General features: G+C 40.8%; 1 protein-coding gene across 3 annotated transcripts; it reads left to right on the top strand.

The window, feature by feature from the left end:
- Positions 1 to 25731, top strand: TTLL12 (tubulin tyrosine ligase like 12). Of its 3 annotated transcripts, none has more exons than XM_064420589.1 (15): positions 22 to 158; positions 2207 to 2384; positions 6472 to 6647; positions 8602 to 8800; positions 9977 to 10136; positions 10735 to 10868; positions 13334 to 13410; positions 18103 to 18219; positions 18347 to 18541; positions 20033 to 20144; positions 20944 to 21095; positions 21170 to 21251; positions 21694 to 21762; positions 23269 to 23407; positions 25226 to 25731. In XM_064420589.1, exons 2-15 carry the CDS (start codon positions 2274 to 2276, stop codon positions 25375 to 25377), a joined length of 1875 nt encoding a protein of 624 aa, XP_064276659.1. In that variant the 5' UTR covers positions 22 to 158; positions 2207 to 2273; the 3' UTR covers positions 25378 to 25731. The 3 variants fall into 3 exon arrangements, with proteins under 3 accessions (XP_064276658.1, XP_064276659.1, XP_064276660.1); XM_064420590.1 differs by lacking the exon at positions 22 to 158 and adding an exon at positions 341 to 654; XM_064420588.1 differs by lacking the exon at positions 2207 to 2384 and having other exon boundaries at positions 1 to 158.
- The last annotated feature ends 1232 nt before the right edge of the window (positions 25732 to 26963 follow it).

A 26963-nucleotide genomic window follows, 5' to 3' on the forward strand; every position in this document is an offset into this window, starting at 1 on the left:
TCCGCCCTCAGCCCCGCCCGGCGTGTTCCGGCCCGGCCATGGCGGGAGAGGGCGAGGAGGCTCTGGCGGCCTTCGTGGCCCTGCACGGGGCCGCGCTCCGCGCATCGCGGGTCCCCACGCAATACTGGGAGAGCCTGAGCCGCAAACTGCGCGGAGAGGTGGGTGAGCGGTGCTGGTGGCGGCTCCGCACAGGAGAGCGGCGCTGAGGGAGCAGCTCCGAGCCGGGGGAGAGCGGCGCTGAGGCAGCAGCCCCGAGATGGGGGCGAGCGGAGGCCGTGGGAGTGGCCGTGGAGAGCTGTGCTGAGGGCAGCCCCTGTAGCCCTGGGTGAAGGAGAGAGGAGAGTCACGGTGTTGCTTAGCAGGGGATAGTGGAGAAGGCACGGTGCGGGTTGTGTTACCGAGACTGCATCTCGGAGCTGTAAAAGACGTCAGGCGTATTGTGCATATCTGATTTGATCTTTTTGTTGTCAGCGTGAAGTTTGGAAAGCCTGGTGACGAGAGACATAATATTGGAGAGAGATGATGAATCGAAAAAACACACAGCACTCTACCAGCTTCAAAGAAAAAAATTATATCTGTTCCAGGCAAATGCAGGACAGTGTCCTCAACCCTTCAGCTTTTTATGCTAAAGAGAATTAAGAAAAAACAGCAACGGTAGTAGTGTTAGACTCATTATGTTGTCATATCTTAATCCACTATGGTTTGGATTGGCTTTTGCCTGATTTTTTTTTTTTCCCCAGTTCACTTCCACACAGATCTGCCCTGCAGTCAGTCACTTATAACTGTGCAGAGCTCGGCCAGCTCATCTCATGTGTGCATGAATTACCTGGCTTGGGCAGTTTTCTTCAGGTGCAGCTGACCCCTGGCCCTGAACTAAAGGGAATGTGGAGGCACAGGCACACTGCAGGGTGGAGTATCCCTTTTCACCTTTGTAACAACCATCTGCTTGCTTCCTGGAGCTTTGTGATGAGAACGGGAAGAGAAACAAAGACAAGAAAAGGAGTGATTTTAGACGGATTGTAAAGACACGGATTATATTTAGACTTTTTTTTTTTTTGAGTTTGTACATCTGCAGCCCAGCCTCAGTGATGAGGAAAGCTGTCTTTGATTTGTGGGGGTAAAGGAATAGGGATCTGAGGCGGAAAGAGACATAACCCAAAACCTTTCATCTGGAGAATTGAGAGTGCTTGAGGGAGTCTGGAGGAGTTGACCTGCAGAAGAAAATAGGAATGAAGTGAACTTCTAGTCCTGGGGAGAGAAAGAGATCTGATAACGGGAGAAAGCAACTAGTGGTGGTTTGCTGGAAGGCAGGATAAGCAATGAAGAAATGGGTGAGATGGGGTGAGAAGTTTGAACTGGTAGTATAGGATGGTAGGGAAGGTGAGTTTAACATCCAGTACAGGTAAAGTAATTTTTAATTACCTGAATGCTTTTTTTCCCCATCTCAGCTTCAAAGTAGGAACAAGAGAAAAGCACTGCAAGTTGTGATACAAGTGTTTATAGTCAGGAAACGTCTGAATATGTTCCTGCTGCTTTCAGTCTGTTGTGTGGTAGTGTTAATAACAGGAATATGTGTTTATTACAGAGAAGATTACAGAAAATCTGTACTATCTCAAGCATATGCCCCGTCACAAACTCTTTGTGGAATTACACCCTCCTCAGTAAGTATTCATGCAAGGAACTTGGAGCAGGAATATCTGCTGCTCTGCTTAGGTAGGAGGATATGAGAAGGGATGTCCTGGAAGAGAATAGAACAGAAGGCAGGGTAAAGCTGCCAAGGAAACCCAAAGTAGAGCTGTTAAACCCAAAGCTGTTATGTTTCCATGTGCCAGTATGAAGCTGGAGGTAGCAAACTGAATCTATGCTGTGACCTAATGCAGGCTTGAGATTTGTGACCTGTGGCTGAAATCCTTGCTTGTTAGCAGCATTGCTGGACGGGTGTAATATGAGAGGGTAAGACAATAGAATGAGAAGAGATCCGTGGTGCCAGTGTTTTTAGGGAGGCTGAGATGAGGAAGGGCAGAAGGAAGAAAGCACGTACCCTAAGGCATCAGACTGCTCCTGCTGCTTCTTTTTACTTGCAGTAGTGGCTGAGCAGGCTCTTTTGTACTTAAGGTCCCAGTGTGTGTGAAAAGAGATTTAATTATTTCAGTGAGCTTTGGAAGATAAAGCAAGCTGCTGAGAGTGCTTGTCTCTACTGCTGCAGCTTCTGGTTTTTGCCCAGAAGAAGGGCAAAAGGATATTGAGAAAATTGGGATGTCCAGGATATTACTATGAAGAGTGCTGTGGACTGGGATAACCTTTTGAGACAGAGCTACAGGACCTTACTTAGAACTGGACCGTGCAGAATGGCTGGAGAAGAAGCAGTAAAGAAGGAAAAGGAGGTGAGGGGAAGGAGTGAAATGGTTTTGGGAATCTAGGTAATAAAGTATAACTCAGGGGGCAAAACCCCAGGGCAGTGTAGAGCATAGGATAAGTTTCTTTTTCACATGTGTTAAATGGGAGGAATTTTTCATTTGTCCTAACCTGCTGCAAAGATTAAAACTTTCTAGCATAGAACTTGGAAAAATTTGCATCTGTAAAACAGATAAAAATACCTCTAGAACCCAGCCCAAGCAGCTGTTTTCCAACACTGTCACACATATTTCAACATACAGAGTGAATGCACCCTCCCTCCACTGTGTACACCAAAGCCTGTGAGAAGGGGAGGATTTGGGTTGGGTTTTTTTTAATTTACCTTGGGATCTGCTGGAGCAGGTTTCCTTCTGAGAGCATTATGCAATTGGATTGCTCGTTCAAAACATGGTATAACTGCTAGATTGGTAAACCTGCCTTTATTCGTTTTGTATTTAGCATTCAGCATCTGTTGGGAGGAAATTCTTTTTGTGTTTCTGGCAGAAACTTGAAAAATAAAATCTATGCATGTGTAATCACTATAAGTGCTAAAATTTTATTTCTAGTGTAGTGGTTGTTTCTTAGGCACTTGGATAAATTGTGTATAGTATGTCTGTAAGTGTGGAAAATATAGTGCTTGCATTTAATTTTATTCATAATCTTTTCTTTTTCTATTCCAGCCATACACTGAGTTATTTTGCAGCTTTCTCTGTATTGCAGAAAGATTTTTGTAGCCCTCAGATGGTTCTGGCAAAAGACTGCTTAGAGTTTCATCCCAGTTAGAAATGGAGGCTCTTAATTAATTTCTAGAAGGAATGCAGCATGATAATACTGCTGGATTTTATTTTCCAGAGCAGTGGAGGGCAGCCGGTTGCTCAGAGGTTACCTGTGGCCTTCAAAGCAGTTTGCAGTGTGCCTTAAAATAATTTGCTGAACATGTCTGAATGGTAATTGTCATGACATGTGCCTGCTTTGGCATCAAGTTCTCTGGTTTGCTGGGGTTGGTTAGGTTGGAACTGCGCCTAAACATGAAGAGGGTGGGATTTTGCCCAAACACGTTTTCCTTGCAAGCAGTTGTGCCACTGGAATGTGTTGGTACCCTTTTGCTATCTAGAGGTTATTGGTTGCACTGGTGGAATACTTAATGTGAACTCTCCCTGTTCTGCTTTAAGCCAGAGATTACTTTTCAGATTGGTATTGTGATCTTATCCAGCTGGTTTTTGCTTAAGGAGCTTACTTAAGATTCCCTTAATGGAGCTGCTGTGTTACTAGGTTCAGTGTGACAGCCTGGCTCAGAGGGAGGGAGGAAGAGAGGAGACACAAAACTGTCTGTGTATCCACACTGACAATGAAGTGCTTCTGCCGAACCCATCAGTGAACTGTTGAACTGCTTGTACTATCAATTATGAGTTTAAAAAACAACAAAACCCTCACAAAAAGCCACTGATTAAGGTGGTCTTGAGCTGCTGCAAGAAGTGTGATTTGCTTTGGGTGAGGAATACACATAGTTCACTTTTACAAGGTTATAAATTCTCTAGGAGAAATTTTTCATTAAGCATAATTTTGTAAAGGTATTAAAAGTGGAGATTTTTTGCTAAATGCAACTGCTACAGCCTCATGTATCTGATAATTTGTCCAGAGGGAAAGACCAAAACTTTGGCTTGTGGCATTTGGAATCCCTTCATTTTTTCAGTCTTGAGATGATATTTAATACAAAAAATAAAATAAAAATGCAACGGCTTCCCCTTAGTGTTGTGGAGGAACTTGGTATTCCTTGTGGGTGTTTGTTAAACGGGTGGAGCCTGTCTTAACAAGAGGCTCTTGACTCTTAAAGCTGAGTCAACCACTGGCTGGCCTCCTATCCCTCTCACAAACTCCTAAAGACGGAAGCCACTGTGGAAAACACAGGCTGCAGCACATGTCAAGTGGCTCCCCTGAGTCACACTTACACTTTTCATTTTCTGATGATTCCCAGTTACTTGTCTGTTGCTTCTTTGCTGGCTAATGAGGATGTTGTTGAGGATGGCCCTTGATCCAAGCAGGAGCACTGAAATGTCACTTCAGGGAAGAGTGGAACGTGTTTCCTGGCACGCTGCTTTTGCTAGTTGCCATGGGCTGGGATTAGCATTTGTGCCCTAAACCAGACCAGGGAGCTCACCCAGATGGGAGCCAATCTGACAAGAATTAGTTGTGAGCACAGGGAAGGGCTCTTCCTTTTGCTGGGACCTACCTGCAGCTACATGAATTTCAATAACTACAAATTTTCAAGGCAACCATGCAGAGACTTAAAAAAGCATTGGAGGCTACTGTTAGAACAGCAAGAGGTTTTGATACTGCTTTCTATTGAGTAATGTTATCCTTTTCTAGCAACTGGAAAACTAGAAATAAATTGAAATTGCTATTTTGATACCTGATGAAGTGAAAGAAACTAAGTTTCTGATTTTTTTTTTTAATAGATGTGGTTTTAATCTCTAGTAAGTTTGTTTGGAGAGTAATTTTCTTTACCCTAAAAAAATGCATATGTATGTATTAGCCAACATATTGTTAACATCTCCTTAGCATTTAGCTAAGAAGCTGTGTGCTAAGAAGCTGTTAGCTAATAACAGCTACTAGATGTTAGCTATTAGCATCTAGAAGGCATCCCTGCCCATGGCAGCAGGGATGGAACTGAGGTGATCATTAAGGTCCCTTCTAACCCAAGACATTCTATGATTGCCATATCATCATGGCCCCCTCCCCTTGGCTTCCGCCATCCCAGAGGAAAATACCATCCCCTGTTCCTCAGAGGGGAATTTCAGACATTTCTCCACTTGGATCTGATATGTGAACTATGGCTTAAGATGAGAAGTAGCTGTTGTTCTCCTGCTGACTTCCTCCCTGTAATGGTGGACACTCCCTCTTTGAGCAACTGTCTGCTTTTACTAGGTGGCCTTTCTTCACAATTGTGGAGTTGATTTCCTCACCCTCCTGTTGAGGCTTAGCAAAAATAATTGTCCTATAGAAACCCTCACATGAACAAATGAAAGCTTGTTACTGCCACTGGCATTTTACGGCTAAGTTGTAAATATATAGAAGTAATGATTTTTAATAATGTGGCATTGCAGGCTATGTGTTGAACCATTGCAGGTTTGGAGTGTTGAACCAGTAATTCAAGAGCTCACACTTTAGACCTTTCTCCCTCCCTGCTTCTTTTTAGTCATATTAGATTGAGGTAAAAGATTTGTCTGCCCATGTCTGGTTTGTTAGGTAGTGTGTGAGTGATTCTAGCAAAATTATTCACTCTGAAAAATTTCAACAGTCATTTGAGGCTTTACCTATTTTTGTCTTCCTAAAAGCATATGTTCACTTTGAAATTATGAAGGTAGTCAGCAGGGTCTTGGTTCTGCCAGATATGCAAGCCCGCTGTTTGGCAAGTGAACCTTGTATGGTGACTGCCCTCATTTTTTTATGTTCTAGATGGAGTTGTTGCATCCAGAGTAGGCAAGAATGTAAGCAAACCTTTCTCAGCACCTTTAGACATAAGTGTTTGAAACTTAACTTTGTATATAGCAGTATAAGAAATCTACCAATTTACCTGGGGGGTGAATGAGCACTGATAGTTCCTTTTATAGGGAAAGAAGAGAGAGGAAAGAGATTTCTTAACTGGTTCAGAACTCAATTGGGAAAAGCTCTTTTTCTTCAGGAACTTTAATGTACTTTAGTATGGTTGTGGAGTCTGGGTAACACTCGGTTTTGCAAGTTGTAAATTACTAATTTTAGCAAAGGTTGAGCAAGGATATTCTGTTTTCAGCCTCTAAAATTCTTAATGAGGCGTTAAACTCATAGACAATCATTAGCAGACCTGCTGGTGCCAAAGAAATCAACAAAGCTTCCTGCCAATATTAACTAAAGAAACTTCCCAAACAAACAGTTCTGTTAAAATGTGAAAGAACAAATACTGTTGTTCATTCATCTCTTAAGTTAAAAATGCCATTTTTTATCAGACTACAGGGAAGAAATGTCTGCAGGTGTCTCATTGTGCTTGTCAGGGTGCTGCCTTATCCAGTTGCATGATATTTTGTGCACTTTCCATCTCAGATATTTGATGCTGGTGACTACTTTGGCATAATGCAAGTAGAAGAGGTGGATGAGGAGGAAGAAGTTGATGAAGAAATGGAAGAACAATTTAAAAAGAAACCAAATCCTGGAAATGGACCTTGTTTCAAAGTTATTGTAACAAATGAGAATGGACTTCAAGCCTCCAATCCTGATAGGTGAGTTGTGATTTTGAAAATAGTGTTCAGTCTTTGGATAGTGTGAAACCCTAAAATAATAGTGACAGCTTGCTTTGAGACTTGTTGGAACCTATTCAGAAATCCTCCTTTCCACCTCTAAGACATAACTGCATGTTTGAGGAGAGATGCACCCCTTGCAAAGGGTACTGGGAGCACAAATATCTTAATGTGGTTCCTTTTTAAATCATGCAGGAAGATACTTAGAAATTGTTTTTTAGTAAACTCAGGGAGAAAATAAGGAAAAGGCAACCTTGAAATTATTTCTGCAGATATAAAGCAAACCTTTGTGTCTGGAAGACTGTGTGCCTGTGGGGAAAAAAACTAAAGAAATACTTGTGATCTCCACAAATCTCATGCCAAGAACGTACTCACGGTAATATTCTGTGGGCTTACTTTTCCTTCAGTTGGCTAAAGTATAATTCAGGAATGGTCATGTGCATGTGTGTGGAGTTGAATGTATCAAGTTACCGTTCTAATGCTTACAAATCAGCTTATCTGTCATGAATGTAAGACTAGGAGGCACGAAATATAGTATAAAGTTGTGTAAGAAACAACTTCATAATATAGTACTGCTTTTTGTGTTCTTACTGGTTTCAAACATAGAACAGGGTATTTGTCATACATTCATAAAAAGCAGTGAGATGACATCATCTCTGCTGGAGATCAAAATTCAGTTCTGCTCAGTTCTGTAAAACTTCTGTGAGACCATTCATACTTTTTACATCTTAGGTAAACATGCAAAACCTAAACATTTAAATTAAGCTTGATGAGTAAAACCAGCAAAGATTAATAGGTATGTGCCTTTAATACCCCTGCCTTAAGTAATCACTGTTCTAAATCTGAGAATACACTTGAATTATCAAGTTCAAAACCAGCTCCTGTGAAAATCTTGGGCTTCCTCTTAGCATTCAGGTGTTTGAATATGGGAGCAGAACACCAGCACAGCTGTTTGCTAACATTTTGAAAGAGCTTGACCTTACCATTCTCTGGAGTCTTTAATTTTAAAAATGTGTGTGTGGAATCTGGGATACAGTAATTGTTCAACCATATTTGCCTTATGTGACAGCTGACATGTTTTTAGCTTTCTGAAATGTTGGGTGTTTTTGTGTGCTTTGGAGATTTTGCTAGCAAGTAGAATTCAGATTTTTCTCTGTATTGGTTCAGTCAGATATCAACAAAATGTGAAGAACCCTTCTGTTTGAAAAACTGTATTTCTTTCTAAAAGTCATGCAGCCTAAGCAAGGGTTAAACTTGTCAAGGGAAGCTGTGCCAGATATGTATGGTTTTATTTTGGGTTAGATTGTAATTTTCTTTAAGCAATGCACTTTTTTCTAAAAATAATTTGGTGACCCACACCACCCCCACCCAAAGGGGAAAAAAATAGAAACTACCAAGAACCTATCAAAACTTATTGCTCATTTTCTTTTAATAGCATATACAGGCTTCTGATGATCAGACTTGTCCTCCTGGTTTTACAGATGACAGTAGATGTCACAAACCCTGTGGCTAACAATGTCCTCAAGTAATTTTTCAAAATGGTACATTGTTTTCCTGGTTAAGGCAAGAATATCAGGTTGATGCAGTAGAGTTATTAGTGATAAAAAGGGAAGGCATTTGTGTTCTTGGCTTTTAAAGGGAATAAGCTCACAAGTTGAGTGCCTGTTCTTTATCTGCTCCTCATTTTCATGGAAATGCTCACTAATGCACCATAAGCTTTCTAGAGCAAAACCAGAGTGTAAATTACTGCTGAAAAGTTGCTCCTGCAATGCCACAGTGTGTGCTCAGGGAATGACTCTGTGACTAAGAGCAGATTAGCTATCACACTATCTCCAGGGAAAGGCAGCTTTCATTCAGAGCATGTGTCTGTGTGTGTGAGAGAGCCCCGGAGTGTAACACCACCCTGGAGTGTAATGCCACCCAAACTCTCCTGCAGCGTGTTCCTCATCGACCACGCATGGACCTACCGTGCAGAGCATGCGCGGCACCAGCTGCGCCACGTGCCCGGCCTGCTGCACAGGATGGCCAACCTCGTGGGCATCCCCTTCCATGGAGAGGTTCCGGACGAGGGCAGCATCGAGCAGGTGCTGCAGGAAATGTGGAAGTACAGCCAGACCTACCAGCTCTCTCAAGGTGTAAGACTGTATGGGATGCAAAAAATTTTGGGGTGGCTATGTTCCAGTACTTGAATATTAACAGAGATCCTTACAGGCATTCCTTCTAATTGGAAAAAGAGTAGATGCTGCTTTTAAGGTGTGTGGGTAACACCACACCAGATTTGGTCACCCTCCCCTCTGTAGTCCTTCAGCACTGTACCAACGTGTCCTGAGCCTTTAAACACCTTCAAATGCACACATGCCATTTTTGAGGGAATACAACCCTTGGAGTGTAGGTGAAAACCCTGTTGTAGGGTTTGCAGTGGAGCTCCAATGTTTTTTTGAGTCTTTTGAATTAAAGAGGAGAAAGGTGAATTCTTTGGCCTCAGCCCTATGCAGAATGGGCAGGGCTAGTCCTGAGCAGTGAGAGCATGATCAAACTGCCCCTATTAGCTTAGGGTCTTGAGATTGTTCTCTGGACTGGTCATCTTTATCATTAAATCTCAAATTTAACTCAGAGTAGAATCAGGTCTGAAAAATCCCTGAGAAGGGCGTTCATTGTGACTTTTTCCTTAAATGAAAGGGAAATCTGAGCAATATCTCTGAGTCTTTCTATTCTATCTTTTTGTTTCTCAATTTGTCATGAATAGCTTGTGAGTGAAATGGAATTATCTGTGTTACCACTTGAAAAGTGATTTTCCAGAAGATAATTAATTCAGCCTGTAGCTGAACTTGTCTTCTGTTCACTTTTCTGGGAAATACCTCAAGTCTATTCTCTCTGCTCCATTTTTGCCTCATTAGTGCTACCAAGCAATTTAAAGTTTCTTTTCTCATTCAGGATTTTTTTGTGAGAGTGTTGCAGGAAGGGGCGGGTGCTTTGATGATGCAGCCTCAACACTTGCAGCCAGCTGTTGTTGCAGGTGGCAGCGTTGCTCTCCTTCACTCTTAAACTTCAAACACTTCTTAGCTGATTGATTCTGAGAGAAACTGAAGGAAAACTAATCCTGCCAAGCAGCCTTCTGCTGGTTTAGCTGTCTTAAGCAGCTGGTTTGGTTCACCGAAAGCAGGTCTGGTAGGCAGTAGCAGTAGCACAAGAAAGAGGAGGCTGAAGCAGGAATCTGAGAAGTGGTGTAGAATGCTGCCAGTGCCTCTGTCTCATGGAGCTTTTCCTGCAGTCCATGTGTGCGAGATGTCCCTCTCTGTTTATTCATATAGACTGCAGAAGAGAAGGTTCCTGTCTGGTACATCATGGATGAATTTGGATCACGCATTCAGCATTCAGACCAGCCGAGTTTTGCAGCAGCACCTCTGTTTTATATGCCTCAGCAAATTGCTTACACGGTTCTCTGGCCTTTGAGAGACCTTGAAACTGGTGGTAAGTGTGTGTCTGAGGAGCTGGGGTTTTCTTTAAAGCTTGCAATAGAAAATCGGCCAGTTCTTACAAAATCATTGAGCATTTCGCAGTAAAACAAATGTTTCAAGACCAAAATGGCTGCATTCTTGTAACACTGTCAAATATAAAAGTTCTCTCTGTCTGGTATTTCTGTATTTTAGGATAGAGATCTTTTACCAGTCCAAAAATTTTGCTATTGTTTTATTGACAGAGAATATAAATCTTACATCACAACCTTAGTGAAACTGCAAATTCAGTCATCTGAGGGCTTTGAAAAATCCCTTAAAATCTGTGTTTGTAGCTTTGAGTCAGAAAGTCAGGCTCTGAAAGTTGGGAAACACCAGACCAATGATTATTCCATCCATATATATTTATTCCATTCCATATATATTTCAGGGGCCACCCTATGCCTCCATCACATGGAGAAAATAAACATCCTAAATAATACTTCTTTTATCACGTTTCTTTAAATATCTCTAATTTTTCATTTAAATAACAAAAGTTGTGCTGGTATTGACTGTACAGCATTTCAGTGGGAAATGAAAGGTAGTTCCTAAAGGTTCTCCTGGTTTTGCTGCAGATGAAGTCACTCGTGATTATGCTTACGGGGAGACGGATCGCCTGATCAGGAAGTGTGTTTTGTTACCCTGGGTGCCTACTGAAATGTTGGATGTCAGCTGTTCTACTCCAGAGCCACCAGATGAGTATTACCAGGTATGATTTTAACAAGTTAATTCCATATCTTTTTTTAAGAAGAGGCAGTGTCCAGAAAAGCATTGCAAAATTCTGCTTTTGCTTCTTTTTAAAGACTGATTCAGAGGACAGCCATTAAAATTAAAAAAAATTCAAAGCACAGTGAAACAAGAAATGTCTTATACGTAATATCTAAATATTTAAACACTGGAGCAACATAAACGAGCTTTAATATTTTATGCTGTATTGCATGGCTATTTTTGTAAACACACTACAAGGTACTTTATATGAGGCATCCATCTTCCAGGTAGATGTTTGATACATTGCCCAATAGGCTTATTAATTGAATTTGTTATTGTAGTGTTGCTATTCGGTCTTGAATTACAGAAAGATTTGTTTTATTATTTTAAGAAAAGCTGAATTTTTCAGAATGGATGCTGGGCTATGTTGTGGTTTAGAGCCATTAAATATTGGGGCAGAAACATGTTAAATTTGATGGCATTCTTCTAAAGTACTCATACAGTTTGTTTCCTTTCTAATAAATGTTAGGAATATTTTAAGGATGTGAAATGAATATTTGGAATCTCCTTGTCATGAACAATGTCTACATGAGATTCACTTATTAGAAAAATGAGGAAACTGATACCTATGAGGATGCTGTACTGGCTACTAATAGCATTCAAAATATAGCTTCTATACCCCAGCTCTCTATTTCTTTATGGTGAATGAGAGGCAGAAAATGCTCTATCCAGCTTGTTATTAACAATATCTAGTCAGAAGTGAAGTTAAATAAAGTTGTACCCTCATAAGAGCTAGGCTGTCTTGTAACCTAAGGCAGATTGGTTGGTTGGGATTTTGCATTTTTGGAAGAGCTGTACTTTGCATTAACAGAAGAACAGCAATGCACCCAGAGTTTGTCTTATGTGTATTCTCTTGGCAAAAGTGCCTTGGTCTCAAAGAAGGCAACTTTTGCATGTTTTAATTCTGTTTTGGTATGATCAGGTCAAGTTAAAGAACTGTGTGTAGAAAATGACTCCAGTATCCTCCTTTACCATTCTGCATTAAAAACATTTTTTCAAGGTAGCTTTTTTCCTAAACTGTTTCTGCCACTCAGCTGTTGAGGAGAGATGAGAGCTCTACTGATGCTAGAACCAACCGACAGAACTTTCATCTACTGCTTGATTCTAGAGTAAAAGAAAGTCTCAGCTGGTGACAGACCAGTGAGGAGTAGCTCAGGGCATGCCAAATCCCTAGATACCAAAGGTGACACAGCTAGAAAGAGACACCATGTTGCCAACAGTTCTCATTATATGTAAAATAGTGAGAGAGTTGTCACAGCAACATTCTGTCTTAACTTTTTGATACCTTTTTTTTATTCTGTTACCTAATTCTGGTTTCCAGCACAGACCACAAAGGCTGTAACTTAGATGATACTGTGAGTAATGATGGGGCAGTGATTGCAGAAACAAGTGTCAGGAGTCAGCTTCTAATGAAATGTCTGGGGTGGAGGAAGTATCTCATGGGACTAGGGAGATTTCAACAGCTCCCTGGGTTTGAGATGCAAAAAACACAGTAATGCATCCTCTGGAACTGTTCTGAGAATTGTAATCTCACTGTAAAAGTACAGGCTCCTTTCTTTTTTTGGGGTGACTGCAAGAGTTATTTTGTGCTTGTCCTGCCCAGTCTGTTTTAGGTGATGTCTAAGATCTTTGATTACCATTGTGGTTTTGTTTGTCTTTCCACTTACGTAGGATTTCATTGCTATACCAGCCTTAAAGGTGAAGAGGTGCATCTGTGGCTGGACAGACAGACACCTCACTGCAACTTATGACAGTCTGGATCAACTGGAATTCAAAGAGCTGTTGTACAGCAGCAGCTGCTTTTCCTTCTCAATATGCACTTCTCCTGTCCCAGAGTTTCTGAGAGCTGCTTCCTTTTGCAGGGCATCAGCAGTGATGCAGAAGTGTATTTCCTTTTAGCAGTCAAAGGGGGGCTGTACAGGATGGAGAGATACTTTGCAGGCATGGTTACTACTGAAGACTGCAAAAAATATTTTGCTCATTTTCACACGAGCAAAATTGGCTTCCAACATCCTAGAATTTTTTTTAGTCATTTGTAACAGAGTATCACAACTAAATGGTCAGTCTTCCAGTTTGTTGGAAATAAAACAGCTTTGTCTTCTATTGTATATGGTTGGCTGTGATTTGAGGATTTTTTTTTTCATGTTTAAGAGACAAGAATTTCTCAGGGTCATACAGCAGTGTTGATGTGCCCTGGTCTTGAAGCCTTATTTCTTACTTTTTACTGTTAGGATTTCCTTCTGCCTCTGCTCTTGTACTGATTTTTTTACTTAGTACACAACATAATGGAATTGTCAAAATGTAACTTCACTGAAATTCACTTGCACCAAAGAGAATGGAGTAAGACATGCAGTGGACTCATCCATTCTGCTTAGAATTAACTTTTTGTGGTTTTCTGTTTTCTAGGCAATTTTAGCAGAAAACAAGGAAAAACTTCCTGTAGCGATAAATCCACCCGTTTATGCCAAAGACAAAGTTTTCAAGTACGTATCCACAAACAAAATGTTTTCTTACCACAATTATGTGCAGTAATTGCAGTGTGTTCAGACTGAACAGCCTTTTCCATCTTTGACCAACAGAGACAAGTTAAAGGTGGGTTTATATGGAGCCACTTGCCTAAAATTCTGACTTACTAGTTGCTGCTGTTGGATTTATTCTTCCAAGTGAATGGTCACGTAATTTCTAAAAAATAAATTTAGTTTGCTTTTTTGTTTCTTTTTTTTAGTAAGTGCCACGTTCTGGGTGAAAGAAAAGTTGCATCATATTTTAGCACTAATTTTTATACAGTGTTGTTTTCACTGAGTATAATTTAAGGTGTAGAAGAGGCACTAAAGACTTGCCTTCTGCATTATAGCATGTATGTCTATAGGGGCTACTCTGTGCTGTGTAGATAACAGACTATTCCCCTTGTTCAGATGGCATTGCCAAACAGGAATCCTGTAATAACCTAGGATGTTTTAAATTGGACGTGTGTTTGCTACAAAAATGGGCCGTATGCTGTGAAACCATTTCAGAAGAAAGCTGGAAGAACATTACAAAGATAAGGGATTTTTTTGAGCAAAACCAGTGGTGCTGCATGGCCAGGCTGCCTTGTTACTGGTTTGATTCCAAAAGAACAAACCATTGCTTAGCATGTGCTGTGAGTTGCACTTTAGGGTGTTTGTAGGCTGACACTGGGATCACAGTTCTTGCTTGAAACCTTTTGCTTAAATGGTAAAGTTGCACTAAAATATATTTGGTAAGTGTACTCACACACCAGCTTCTTGTGTTGATTTGTTACTCCCTAGGTGAACTTTACTTGAGAAGAACTACTGAAAATCAAAAGTTACTTCTTGTGGAGAGGCATTTGTTAACTTTCCCAGTGGTTCTTGTTAACTTTCCCAAAGGTTCCATTTGTAGTTGAAATCTCTGGTTAGATGACTGTGAGGATAGGTAAAAGTTGATATTTTTTATCTGATGTACTCAGATACAGGAGTCAAAAGCAGATACATTCTCATAGAGGCAGAAAGCAATACTGAGGAGATTGGGAAACACTGATATATTCTTCACTGGTTACTTCTTTAGTTTGTGTCTTACATTTCAAATGAATGGCATTCACATTAGGCAAGGAAGGAGGGGGACACACATCAAATTCCTCCTGGTCGTCTTCTAAGGAATTTAATCCACACCCAGTCAATGTACTCTTAAGGGCTTCACTCTCTTTTCCTTTATCTTGTTTATATCTGGACAGAAGGCTGTATGGTCTTTCTCATGCTCTGAATTTTGTGTACTAATGTTCCTCCACAGGTAGAACAGCAGCATCTCAGAGTCCAGATGACTGAGTGAGAGCTGCAACCTTCCAGTGCTCTTGGCCTTCTCTAAAGGTTTTAGGGCTGTCACCTTGGGCAGACAGATGGGAACATGTGGAGCTGGATAGATGGGTGTAGCCTGTTAATCATGTTTGTGCTCTCCTTTATGGATTGCTGCTGTTTTAGGGGATTCAGAAGAAACTCCAGTTACAAAGTTTAGAACCTGGAACAAACTCTTAGACATCTTTTATCCAAGCAGAGTTAAGACAGAGAGTGGAAGAGCAAATAAATGTTGAACCTGAACCCTGAAAAGCAGGGGAGGGAGTACAAGTACTTTGATAGAGCAAAATTATAGGTTTAATTAAGTCTTGTAGCATAGTAACTGTTGCCCTAGGGAGACTGTTCTATCCAGCTGTGCTGATTGCTGAATGGAAAAAAAGAATCAAAGAACTAAATGCTTCAAAGACGGATTTATTAGGGAAAGTCTTTCCAGTTTGTGTTGGGCTTGATCATCTCTGTTTTGTCAGGGTCGGCTGTTACTTGTCTCTGCCCCAACACGGGAAAAGGTGGTTCTGGGCAGGTCGCGCTTTGAAGAAGGAGTCTGGACTCTTGCTTTTTGGTCTTCAGTTGAGTTTATTGTTCCTTATCTACAAAGTTTTTCTGTCTGTCCAGCCAAGGTCTGATCAGCAAGACAGCCAAGGGCACTCTCTCCCGCCCATGGGGCGGTTGTCTCTTTTATAGTGAAACTACGTATAAGATATTTACCTTCAATTTCCAATACTTTTCATCTTTGTTATCAAGTGCACCTTCACTATGAACCAATCCACACGTGCCAACATCATCCTGAACATGGATGCCAAGGAGAAGAAAGAAGAAGGACAGGGCACGCCCAAATCCCTCCATCCTGGGACTTCTGACCCCCATGTACAGGATTCCAAACCCCCCTGTACAGTGCTCCAAAATTTTTTCCTTCACCTTGTGATTGCTACTACTGTGCTACTTAAACTTTTGTGACCTGTAATTCTTCATATAAGGTTGGCAATTTGCTCCATGAATTAAGGTCAAATTTCCAGGTGTCTTTGGCTTCCTGCCAGGGTCTCCAAGCCCCTGCCAGGGCTTTGAGACATCCAGGGCATCCAGAGAGATGTCCTGGGTTCTGACATGTTTCTTTTGATCTTCTCTTTCATGTTTCTCTTCAGCTATATCAGTTACTGTTTTAAAATGTCCAAAGAGCTGTTATGAGGCAACTCTTAGTTTTGGTTGGTCTTACCAGCTCTGTGCCTTGGGAGTTGGTTCTCATAACTGCTTCTGGGCTTTAAATATTTTGAGTTCAAAGTTAAGTAACATCTAAACCTATTTATCTTCCTTTTATCATTTCACTGAATGTCATCTTTAATCCCAGACTTCATAGCATCCCTACCAGGACTTCAGTGAGACCAGGGGAAAAAAAACATCATTTGCGAGGTATGGTTAGCTGGCTTCATTAGTTCAGTGTATCACTGATACTGGACTGAAAGGTCCAAAATAGCTTGGCTGATAATACAAGATTGCAGTGGAGATGTTCTGCCCTCTGCCAAAGCCAGAATGAGACTTGGTGCATTCCTTACCTGTCTGTATCTTTTTGTTGTATTATTGGTATATTAATCTTAGAACAAATGAAATTACCTTATTTCCTCTCTAATCTTAACTTCCCTCATCTTATTGCAGTGATGTTCCTGCACTTAAAGTTAAATTGAGCTCCCCTATTTCTTTTGTGCTGCATTTTAAGCAAGTCTTCAAATACATAATCCTTAGTGCTCTGGCACTGGATCTTTGCAGGATGGTGACTTGTAGGGTGTTTGTGAGGAACCAGTTTGGGACTTTATGAACAACTTCAATTTTAGTAGTTCTTGTGCTGCATGTGTTCTTTATTGCCTATTTGTGTGGAGATTTTGGATGCTTCAGGGCTTTGTTACAGCATTATATAATTGGCCTTTTATCTTTAGGTCACCACTTTGATTTCCTCTTGCTCCAGCAAGGACTAACAGTTGCTCCAAACCAGTGGATGTTATGGGAGCTTGTGGGTTTGGCAGCACTTGTAGTGGATCCAGTACACCAGATGTGGGATTACACTTTCCCCTTGTGTGCAGACTTACAAGGAGAAGCCAAGAAGCCACAAATTTCAGGGAGAAATGCTAGTGGGACTCTGTGGAAATACTAATTTTGTTCTGTTGGAACAGTGAGGAAGAACTGGTGGCTTCTTTCAACAGGCTGATTCCCTTCATCCAGAGTGAAGTCATCTCTCTCAGTTATAAGCTTCAGCATAAATAGTATAACTATTGTAATATCTCACCCGTGGAGCTATGCAAAGTACCTTACATACTTTGCTTTTTAAAGAATTTATTCCCCCCTGTGACTGGACTATTTTTGCAGTTCATCTTTTTAGAGAAGTGTCTCTCAAGGGAATATATTTTCCAATTGGTTAATAGTGGAGGAGGAGAGGAAAGTTCTACAACTGATAAGAATAAACCTGGAGAGGAGGAAGAGTACAGTAGTTTCTCGTGGAAAAAATTAGTGATTTTTCATTCTGTTTAAATGTTTCCTTACCATGAGAATGATATAAAAACAGTCTTGCTATTTGAGTTAACATGCTGAATTCTGAATTAAGTGGCCTCACAGCTATAAAATCATCATTATTTCTATCTGCTTATTTTAGCATCCAAGTCACTGGTTTTATTTGAGAAGGAAATATCCCAAGATACACAACAACTTACCTCATTCTTGGTTACATTCTGAAATGTCTGTCAGGTTTTAGTTGGGGTTTTGTGTGATTTTAAATGGGGTTGAGAGGGAATTTGTATCAAGTCTCAAAGTTTTATATATTCCCAGCATATACCTAATGTATCTACTTTCATATGTTTGGGTTATTTACAGTTCTGAACAGACAAAAATAATCTTCTGAAGCTACAAAATTAAACTGAGAAGATTTCCTATGACTTTCTTTCATGTGGGTGACAGCAGGTTGATTTTTAGAGCTCTTTCAGGAGTGCAGGTATTCACAAGGCCACTCTCACTTCTGGATATTTCATGTAGAACAGTGAATTCATATTTCTGCTTCTGTGTCAGGGGTTTAGTCATCATCTTCTGAACTGTTATTTTTATGAAGCAGTCAGAGCTAAACTACCTTTGAGATTACCTATTGAGATTATCTGTTTTGAGATAGTAATCTCTCACAAGTTTTTAATCTATCCCACTTCAATTTAAATTGTTTTTGTGAATCAAGAAGAGATTGTCACAGAGAGTGTATACAGGAAAAACATAAAAGTTTTTTTTCTATTCAAGCATTAATTGATCAGTTTCAGGAACTAAACTGACATTTTTCTTCTTTCATGTGCTTCTTTCTTCTAGGGTTTTCACAGACATTCAGCAAGTCCTCAACAGCCTGACACATCCCCGTTTTGTATTCACAGACAACGAGGGAGAAGCAGACATCCTCTACAACTTCTCACACTTCAAAGATTATAGGTTAATTAATTATAGGATTCATTATTCCCCTGATAATACTTCTTTTAAAATTTCTTTTGTATAAAAATTATGTTCCCAAAGGCCTCCCCAACCTTCTCCCTTCACCAAGCACTTGTTTGCTTTGTAGGAAGCTGAGTGAGGAGAGGCCTGAGGTAATGGTGAATCAGTTCCCATGTGAGAACCTCCTGACTGTCAAAGACTGCCTGGCATCCATTGCTAGACGAGCTGGAGGACCAGATGGGCCGAGGTGGCTGCCTCGGACTTTTAACCTCCAGACAGAATTGCCTCAGTTCATCAGCTGCTTCCAGCAACGTGACAGAAGGTGACTTGTGTGTTTCCTCTTCCTTCGGTTTTGTCCTGTTTTGATCTCACTTTCCTCAAAGACTAGGAGCCCACATTTTAGTTTTGGCAGCTGTTGCATTACCATGATTTGGCTCTTGCTGCATTTATACTCAAGTGAATTTTACCTGAAAAGTGGGGGCTTTTTAGATTTTTATTTTAGGTAAGAGTAGTTAAGCAATGCAGTTTAGAACCCAGAAACTTTGCTGTGATTTGAATACATAGTTGAAGTCCTTTGCTCTTTTCCTAGTCAGCATCTTGCCTCTTGTGTTTAACAGATATACAAAGCCTCAAAATGTGTTTGCAACAAATGTGAGATTTTTTTTTCCAGGGGACAGTAGCAGTTGTTCTTGCACTTAAGCCAGAGTGGAAAACATTTCATGTACTTGGGTTCTGTAAGGTTATGAAAGTAAAATTTCATTTTAGTGTTAGACTGAAGCAGTTGTGGAGCTTTAGGGTTTTAAATCCACTTGGATGGAAATTACGATTTCTGTTATTGTAAGAAAGAGAGCATTAGCTGCTGCTCTTCTGTCTGGCATGGAGTACTCTGGTTGAAAGGCTGCTGCTTTGGTGACACCTGCTTATTATGGTGACACCTGCCAGGTGTTTCATTTGGCCATTATTTGCTATACATCATCTCTCATGGACTGGCATTGACCAGAAGAGAGCACACCTGCCACTTGTCCCTAGTGCGTGGTGGTTTAATTCCTTTTCAACATCAAGGACTGACAGTCAAGCAGTGTGTATGTAAGCTTAATGGGAAGGAGGTGGTAGGAATTTTCAAACAAACAAAACAGAAGTTAAATGCTATCTTCAGCTCACTTTATGATGCTTTAATAGCATCACCCTGTCCTGACTTGGAAAGATAGATGGAAAGACCAGCATATTGCTGGATTTTCTCAAGGATATCTCAAAAGAATTTTGCCCCAGGAGATGTCTGGGTGCTAGAAAGTAAGACAGCAGTGGTGTGTTTTTATTTTCCTGTAGTGTGAACTGTTGATGCAGTATGAGGTTTTTTCCCAAAGAGATGAGTTCTGGTGTCATTTAATGTTAATTATTTTGAGGTGTCGGTAGGGACCAGCTTGGAAAATTGCACACTACCCTGCCACAGTGTTCTCAGGCTCCTGGCAGAACAATTCCACACCATGACTTGCTTGTGCATGTTCATGGTGATGCTGTTGATGGGTTGTTTTCCTCTTTTGATGGAGTCAGATGCAGTAGAAGGAGAGAAACAGTGAGACCGAATTAGGCCGTAGCCGACAAAAAAATTGTGAAAGGTACCACTGCTTTTTCTCTCCCTTATTTCTAAGACCTATTCCTCCCAGCTGTCAGCAAAAGTCTTAATTCTTGGAGTGTAGCCCACAGCTTTATAAAGTATTTTTTCAGGAGAAGACATGGATCAAGCCAAATGGATATTCAGCCAGATGAATGAGGTGGATACTTACAGGTATTGCTCTCTCTCTTTCTCTCCCAGAGGAGAAGATAATCACTGGATATGCAAACCATGGAACCTGGCCAGAAGTCTGGATACCCATATCACCAATCACCTGAACAGCATCATCAGGCACAGGGAAAGTAGCCCAAAGGTGAGAGGGCATAGCTTTGAATGGGATTTAAAAAGCAGAGCTGAAAAAACTGCTTTGTAGAAGGAGGTCTGAAAATACAAAGGAAATGTATTCTTCAAAATGCATATGCTGGCAATAAGCATACAGTTCAGAGTAGATTCAGTTGCAAATTGGTAAACTCCAGTTGTTGCAGCGATGAACTCAGAGCCTGATGTTGTCTTATGTAAAAAATAAAACTTGCCCTGGCAATAAGGGATACACCAGCATGTTTCTGCTGTAATGCCAGTCCTCAGGCTGGCAGACAAACACACTGGCTATAGTTAGCATTGCTCATCAATTTGGGAACATTATTGCTTCTGTCCCCTGGTTGTCCCATCAGTTTGGGAACATTATTGCTCTGCTCAGTGGCACAAAGGACCACCCTTGACAACAAGAGATTAATTACAGAGCTTTTTACAGGGAGCCTGCAACATCCACCTGTACCTCATTGTGTGTGAGCACTGGAGCTTGCTTCAGCACCATTTGTTGGTGACATGTTGACTGCATGTGTTTTCTGGGGTACAGAAATGCACACAGAATTGCTTCACAATTGTTGCAAAACAGCAGGGTCACCAGAGTTAGAAATCTGTGGATTTTAAAAATGAGAACGTCCTGGCCTCCATGTTTCCGCACCCTGTAGTCAGAGTGTGACAGAAAGCAACGTTGTCTATTTGTGCGCCTTTCTGAGGAAAAGCTGAAATGCAGGCAGGGCTGCCCTAAAGTCACTGAGGTGCAGTGACACTTGCATTTCACCTGAGCTGTCCCATACGCTGTGCTGTAGGTGGTGTGCAAATATATCGAGGAGCCGGTGCTGTTTGAGCGCGAGGACGTGGGGCTGGTGAAGTTCGACGTGCGCTACGTGGTGCTGCTGCGCTCCGTGCGGCCTCTGCGGCTCTACAGCTACGATGTGTTCTGGCTGCGCTTTTCCAACAGGTGCTCACCTCCCCTCACAGGCTGCACCTGCTGACACTGGATCCCTTAAACTGAGGATTTGTTCTGTTCCTTAGGGCATTTTCACTTGACGACTTGGATGACTATGAGAAGCACTTCACTGTCATGAATTATGCTCCTGGTGTGACATTGAAACAGGTAAGCAAACAGCCCAAAACACTCCCTCACCTTTCTCTTGGCAGAAAAATTTTCTGGTGCCTTCTGTTAGCAAATAGTCTGTTTCACATCCAGTTCAACAGGGTGTTCAAAATACCAAAGTCCTAAGCAAATACTTTCCTAGACTCTTTCCCCTCTTTACCCCAGTCATCAGTGGTTATCTGAGGTAATACAAACCTACATTCTGAATGGAACCCACATCGATAGAGACAATAAAAGAACTATAAAAAATGGCAGCTTGTCATTGTCAAAGCCTTAGTATGATCTTTTACAACAAGAAATTCTGGAACAAGGAAGGTATTCAGGAGTTGTCTTAATTCCCTAGTTCTCTACTTGCATTTGTATGAATGGCAAATATATTTCATGTTCCATTCTCTTGTCATTCCTGACCAAGACAGCTTTTGATGTTACTAAACTGTTTTAGGTGCACTGTGAAGACTTTATTCCTCTGTTTGAAAAACAATATCCTGAATATCCTTGGACAACAGTACAAGTAAGTCAGCAACTCATCTTTCTCATGTAAATGTTCATTACCTGTTTTGGGGTTTTTTTTACTCAGCAAACCAGCTTTTCCAAAAGTCTTGGGTTGTTAGGATTTTTTTTTTTCTTAGAAGGCATATTTCATGTGTATCACAAAGGAGATCATATGTTAACCTTTACTCCAGAACTTTGTATAATTTGCCCTCAAATACCTGATTGTTTGAGGATTGGATTTGATAATTTGAGAATTTTACTTCATGGTCACACTATGATAATTCTTTATTATCACACTATGATAATTCTTTCTTGGACTTTACACTTGAGAGTAGTCAGGGCTGGCTGTATTGCTGAGAAGCTGCCCCTAGCTTCTCTGTGTTAGAAGCCTTGTCAGAGCCCTGTCCCTGCTCCTTTCACAGATGACTTTTCACAAGAACACAGATGGTTCTCTCGTACCAGATCATGTTTTGACTGTAAAAAGGAAGCTCCAAATACTACAGTTCCATAAAACATGCAGGAAGACAGATGAGGGCCTTCTCATTTATTTTAATTTTTCCTGTGATTCGTGCTTGAAAGAAAAAGCTGAATGTGAAGATCTGGTTCAGAAACATGCAAAAAGTTGAATTCTTTCATTCTTCCATATTTATTAGGAGCTGGAAGAAACAGAGTGAATGATAGCTGAGCCTTTATATGTGCATATTCATTCAAAAGTGCATAAATTATCCAACTGTGACTTGATTTCCTAAATCAATTCACATTTGTTTTAACTAGACCCTTGTATACTCAAAATATGACAGGGTTTAAAATAGTCTGAAAGAGACTGCAAGGGGTGAAAAGAGAGATGTCAAAATATATCCTGTAGATTATCCAAAGTAGTACACTGTACAGAAAATAGAGGGAATGGTTCACTGCAGCATGAATTCAATGCTAAAACTCACATCTGTGTGTTCTTCCTGGTTTATTTCATTTCCAGATTGGATATCTGACTGCTTTTCAAAATACCTATGTAATGCATTCTTAAAATGTCCATGTTCTTCCCATGTTTCTTAGGGGTATAAATGGGTAGAAGATTTTTCATTGCAGAACAGAACAAAACAAAACAAGAATACAACTGAATAGGCAGGAAAAAAGCAAGAACTTCACAATTGTACTTCTGGTCTTCACAGAACTCTCCTAGGTTTTCTTTTTCCCCTCCTGTACACATAAGTGCAATATTTGGCATAATGCCTGAGAACGGGGTTAATTCTAATGTTAAATGCACTATTTTTAAGATCACCATAGTATTCATTGGCTCCCCAGAAAAGTCCATGGATATTGCCTGGTGCTGAGTTCTTTCTTTGTGTTGGCATTAGGTCTAAATGCACATTTTGGAAGCCAGTACTGTGCAAATTTTCATCTGTTGTGTAGTGCAATTGATACAAACCCTTTCAAACACTGCATGAATGAAGTGATTAGAAACATGTATGTTGCTTTTATGGAACCTCACTGCTCATTCAGAATTCACTGCTTTTTCTGTTATTAGGCAAGTATTTTTAAGGCATTTGCTGAATTGTTCCAAGTTGCTACATCTAAGCCTGCCCCTCTTGGCATCTGCGATTATCCATCTTCAAGAGCAATATATGCCATTGACTTGATGCTTAAATGGGACACCAGCAGAGATGGTGAGAAGCTCTTTTCTTGAATGTTGAATTGTTTATGTTGGTGAACCTTTTCAGAAATCTGTTCTCTGTGCCTCCCACTGACACCTGAAGTTGCAAATCTGTGGGGATATCATCTGCCATGCTACTTAACAGGAGTGATGCAGCTGCCAGCTCCTGGCCTGCATCCTTGTTTCCCTGCTGCTGTTCTCTGTTTGGAGAAAAACAGAGCAAAACAACAGAGATGTGGGGGGGGAGCCAAAAGAATCCAGTCAAGCCACCACATACACAAAAACCCCAAACAAATGTCTGAAATATTCAACTCTGTATGAAAACCTTAGAAACCTCTAATTGTCTGTGGCTTTCAGGCTTGGAGCAGTGTTCAGTGCACGGTGACTTACGGCAGGGAAGGGACCACGTTCACTGTTTCAGTGCTATTGATGTTCTCGGGGCTGACATTCAGCTGTTACCAAGTCTCTGCAAGGACATGTGAGTGAGGCTGCTGTTTATGTTAGCCATAAACAGCATGGCTGCCTACCTGAAGCCTTTCTTCCAGGCAGCTGTGGAGGATGGAGGACTGGTAGCAAAGTCTACCAGATAGACTGAATCATTTATTGTCTCACTAGGAGGCTCAGAAATGTTCTGTAAATGTCCCTGACCCAGACATGTGTTTCTTGTAGAGGTAAAAAAGTAGCAGACACACCAACACAAAGAGAACTGCCAGGGAGTATTGAAGAGAGCTGAGCACACTCTTCTTGTAGTACTGGGTTTTCTGGGACACAGGAGAAGCTGATTGCCTGTGCCCAAGTTTGCCTACAGAGCAATTAGATGTGTGTTGGGTGAGTGCCCCATGGCCACTGCTGCAGGGACTGATTCTGTGAAGATTGAGTTGCTTTCATGGAGGGAAATGATTGAGAAACAGAAGATATAAAATGGAGCCTTTGCTGTTTAGATGAGGTGGAGCAAGAGGTTGAATGTGCTTTGCTATGTCCACGCTGGATCCTCTTTGACCTGCCCCAGAGGTGTCCTGAATAGGATAAGCAAAGCAGCTCACAAACGTTACTAGATTGAGGAAAACTGCTGTAGTAAAAGAACTATTACATGTCTGGCTGAGCATGAACTGCACAGGTCCTTGACCTTTTGAAGGTGAGGGAGGGATGGTGCCAGTGGCAATGCTGTAAAGCTGTGAGCAGCCTGTGGACAAAGAGATTTGTTACTCCTGTGCAAAGCTCAGTAGGATTTACTTATCCATCAGAAGGTTGTTCCCTCACTTAACCATCTCTACACCAGATGTGAAACAAAATCCTTTGGTTTTCTTTGCATAGAATGCATTTGATTCAGAACTGATGAAGTTTTAAGACAGAATTAAATTTCCTGACTTCCTTTAGGAGTGGCATGAAGTGGCAGATGGGGGTGGCTGCAGTTAAAGGAACAGGACTGCTAAATACCTAGGAGGTTTAAGAAAGCAAGGTTTGTACTGAAATGTGAATGGAGAAGCAGAGTTTCCTTGAAGATATTTGAGACTTACAAGCAAAACAGCTGATTCAGGGAGATCATATTGAATGGCTGCAAATTCTCATTCCAGAGGAGGCATTGAATTAGCACAGTGGTTGCAGAATCTGTTGGATAATTGTCCTCTGGATAACGATGGTAGAATATACTTCTGTTCCTCCAAGAAAAACCAACCCACTGAAACAAAAACATCCTACTGGCTTGGCAGTTTGGGTCACAAAAGATGCTTTTTCCAATAATTTTCTATAATTTCTGGATTAAAGACAAATAGTGATTTGAGATCTCTGTAGAGCTTGTATTAAGCGGCAATGTTTGTCTTTGCCTTGACAGGGAAAAGAGTTATGCAGCCTCAGATCTTGGAGGTGAACTTTAATCCTGACTGTGACAGAGCCTGCAAATACCACCCTACCTTTTTTAATGATGTCTTCAGCACCCTATTTCTGGATGACACAGACAACAGCCATGTGACACGCATTGTGTAACTACAGGAGATTTGACTCCCATCAATTTCCTTGTCAGATATGCTTAACAGCAGGATTTATATTTCAGTTCTATGAGCTGCTGATGCAACTGTTTTCCTGTACTGATCACCAGGGGAAAAAATGGTATCAGAAAAATATGCCTATAATGTATTGATAATCCCTTTGTCTGCATTGTCCTTGTCTTGCTTTTGTTCTTTCTGTAAAACATTGTTGCGTGTTGACAAAGTGTCTTGTTTATTGAATATTGGAGACCTCAGAGTAGGACTTGTTTTTCAGGTAGCCTGACTGCTTGCTTGCTGGGAAACGTTGCACAAGTTCCTTGTGTCAACATTAAAAATATAATTTACTGAATCATGTTGGGGTTTGCATGTCTCTTTCTTATCTACCCCTCCTATACAAAGATCAAAAACATTCTGGTGGGTGGGAAATAATAATAATCATTATAATAATGATGATGATAATAATAATAATAGTAGTAAGGTATTTCAGTGCCATGAACTGTGGGGTTAATGGGACTAAAGATTTTATGGATTGTCCTATTTTCCTTATTTTAAAAGAGAGAAAACAATCCCACGGCATTTCAGAAGCTTTTACTTAAAGCCTGCCCCTTAAAGAAACTTTTGAGGATGTAAGCAGGAGGCAATGTCTGGAGCAGCACAGGAATGCAGAAACCTAAAGGAATTAAAGGAATTTTGAAAACTCTGGTAGAATCCCAAACAGTCTTTGGACTTTTAGGGCCTAAGAGGTATTTGGCAGTGGGGTGCCCATTTGAAATGAATCTTTCTCAAATAAAGGTCACTTGGTTGAAATTTAGCTATTTTATGTGCAAGTTGCAAAAAATTATCCTGCCTGCCAGGACATATATATTGTATGGGTAGTAATTATTTAAGCTAGTTTGCAACAATTAGGATGTGCTTGAGAGGAAAGTACAATTATAAAATTGTATGTTCTAAACCTTGCTTCCAACTTTGCAAACATGCAGCAACGTTGTCCCTCACAATCAGGAACATAAAGGAATATTTGAGGCTATTTCAGGCCAGTCTGCAGGAACCTGCTTTGTTCCATTGACTGGAGCATAGGCTAGAGAAATAAACTTGGAAAAATCCAGTTGCTGTGGAGGTGAGGCAGAAGGGAGAACAGGGTTGCACAGCCAGAAGTGATGCTCACACCATGCTAGCCTGCTGCTCAGGGGAACCTGAAATGGTTTGGGCTCCTTACTTAAATTTGATCAAAGAAATGTTGTGACTGGGTTCTCACAATTTCTTTACAGGTGCTCTGAATTTCCTGGTTTATCTTGGCCATTGCAAAGGTGAGGAGATGAGATGAGATGAAGGGCCTGTATTTGAGGTTGTAGCATCCTGCTGCTTTCAGTGTTTTTCTGCTCAAAACAATTTAAAACAATACCAGCAAGGAACAAGGAACAACGTTATTAAGTTTACATGTAGTTTAATGCATTTAGCTGAATGCACATACAGTTTTTCCAAGTGGGAATGCACAAATTGTTAAAAAGAGCTTGTCTTAAACAAGTACAAGTACAATGGCCAGAAGACAAATATCTGGTGGCTGTAGTGGGACATATCATAGCA

The sequence above is a fragment of the Passer domesticus genome, chromosome 5, assembly GCF_036417665.1.
Source record: "Passer domesticus isolate bPasDom1 chromosome 5, bPasDom1.hap1, whole genome shotgun sequence".
Classification (NCBI taxonomy): domain Eukaryota; kingdom Metazoa; phylum Chordata; class Aves; order Passeriformes; family Passeridae; genus Passer; species Passer domesticus.

Excerpts from the sequence above, each read along its gene's own strand:
- TTLL12 (XM_064420588.1), top strand. The coding sequence starts at position 39 with ATGGCGGGAGAGGGCGAGGAGGCTCTGGCGGCCTTCGTGGCCCTGCAC. Across the intron at positions 21,252-21,693 it reads CTGGTGTGACATTGAAACAG|GTGCACTGTGAAGACTTTAT; the intron begins GTAAGCAAACAG and ends AAACTGTTTTAG. Across the intron at positions 21,763-23,268 it reads ATCCTTGGACAACAGTACAA|GCAAGTATTTTTAAGGCATT; the intron begins GTAAGTCAGCAA and ends TTCTGTTATTAG.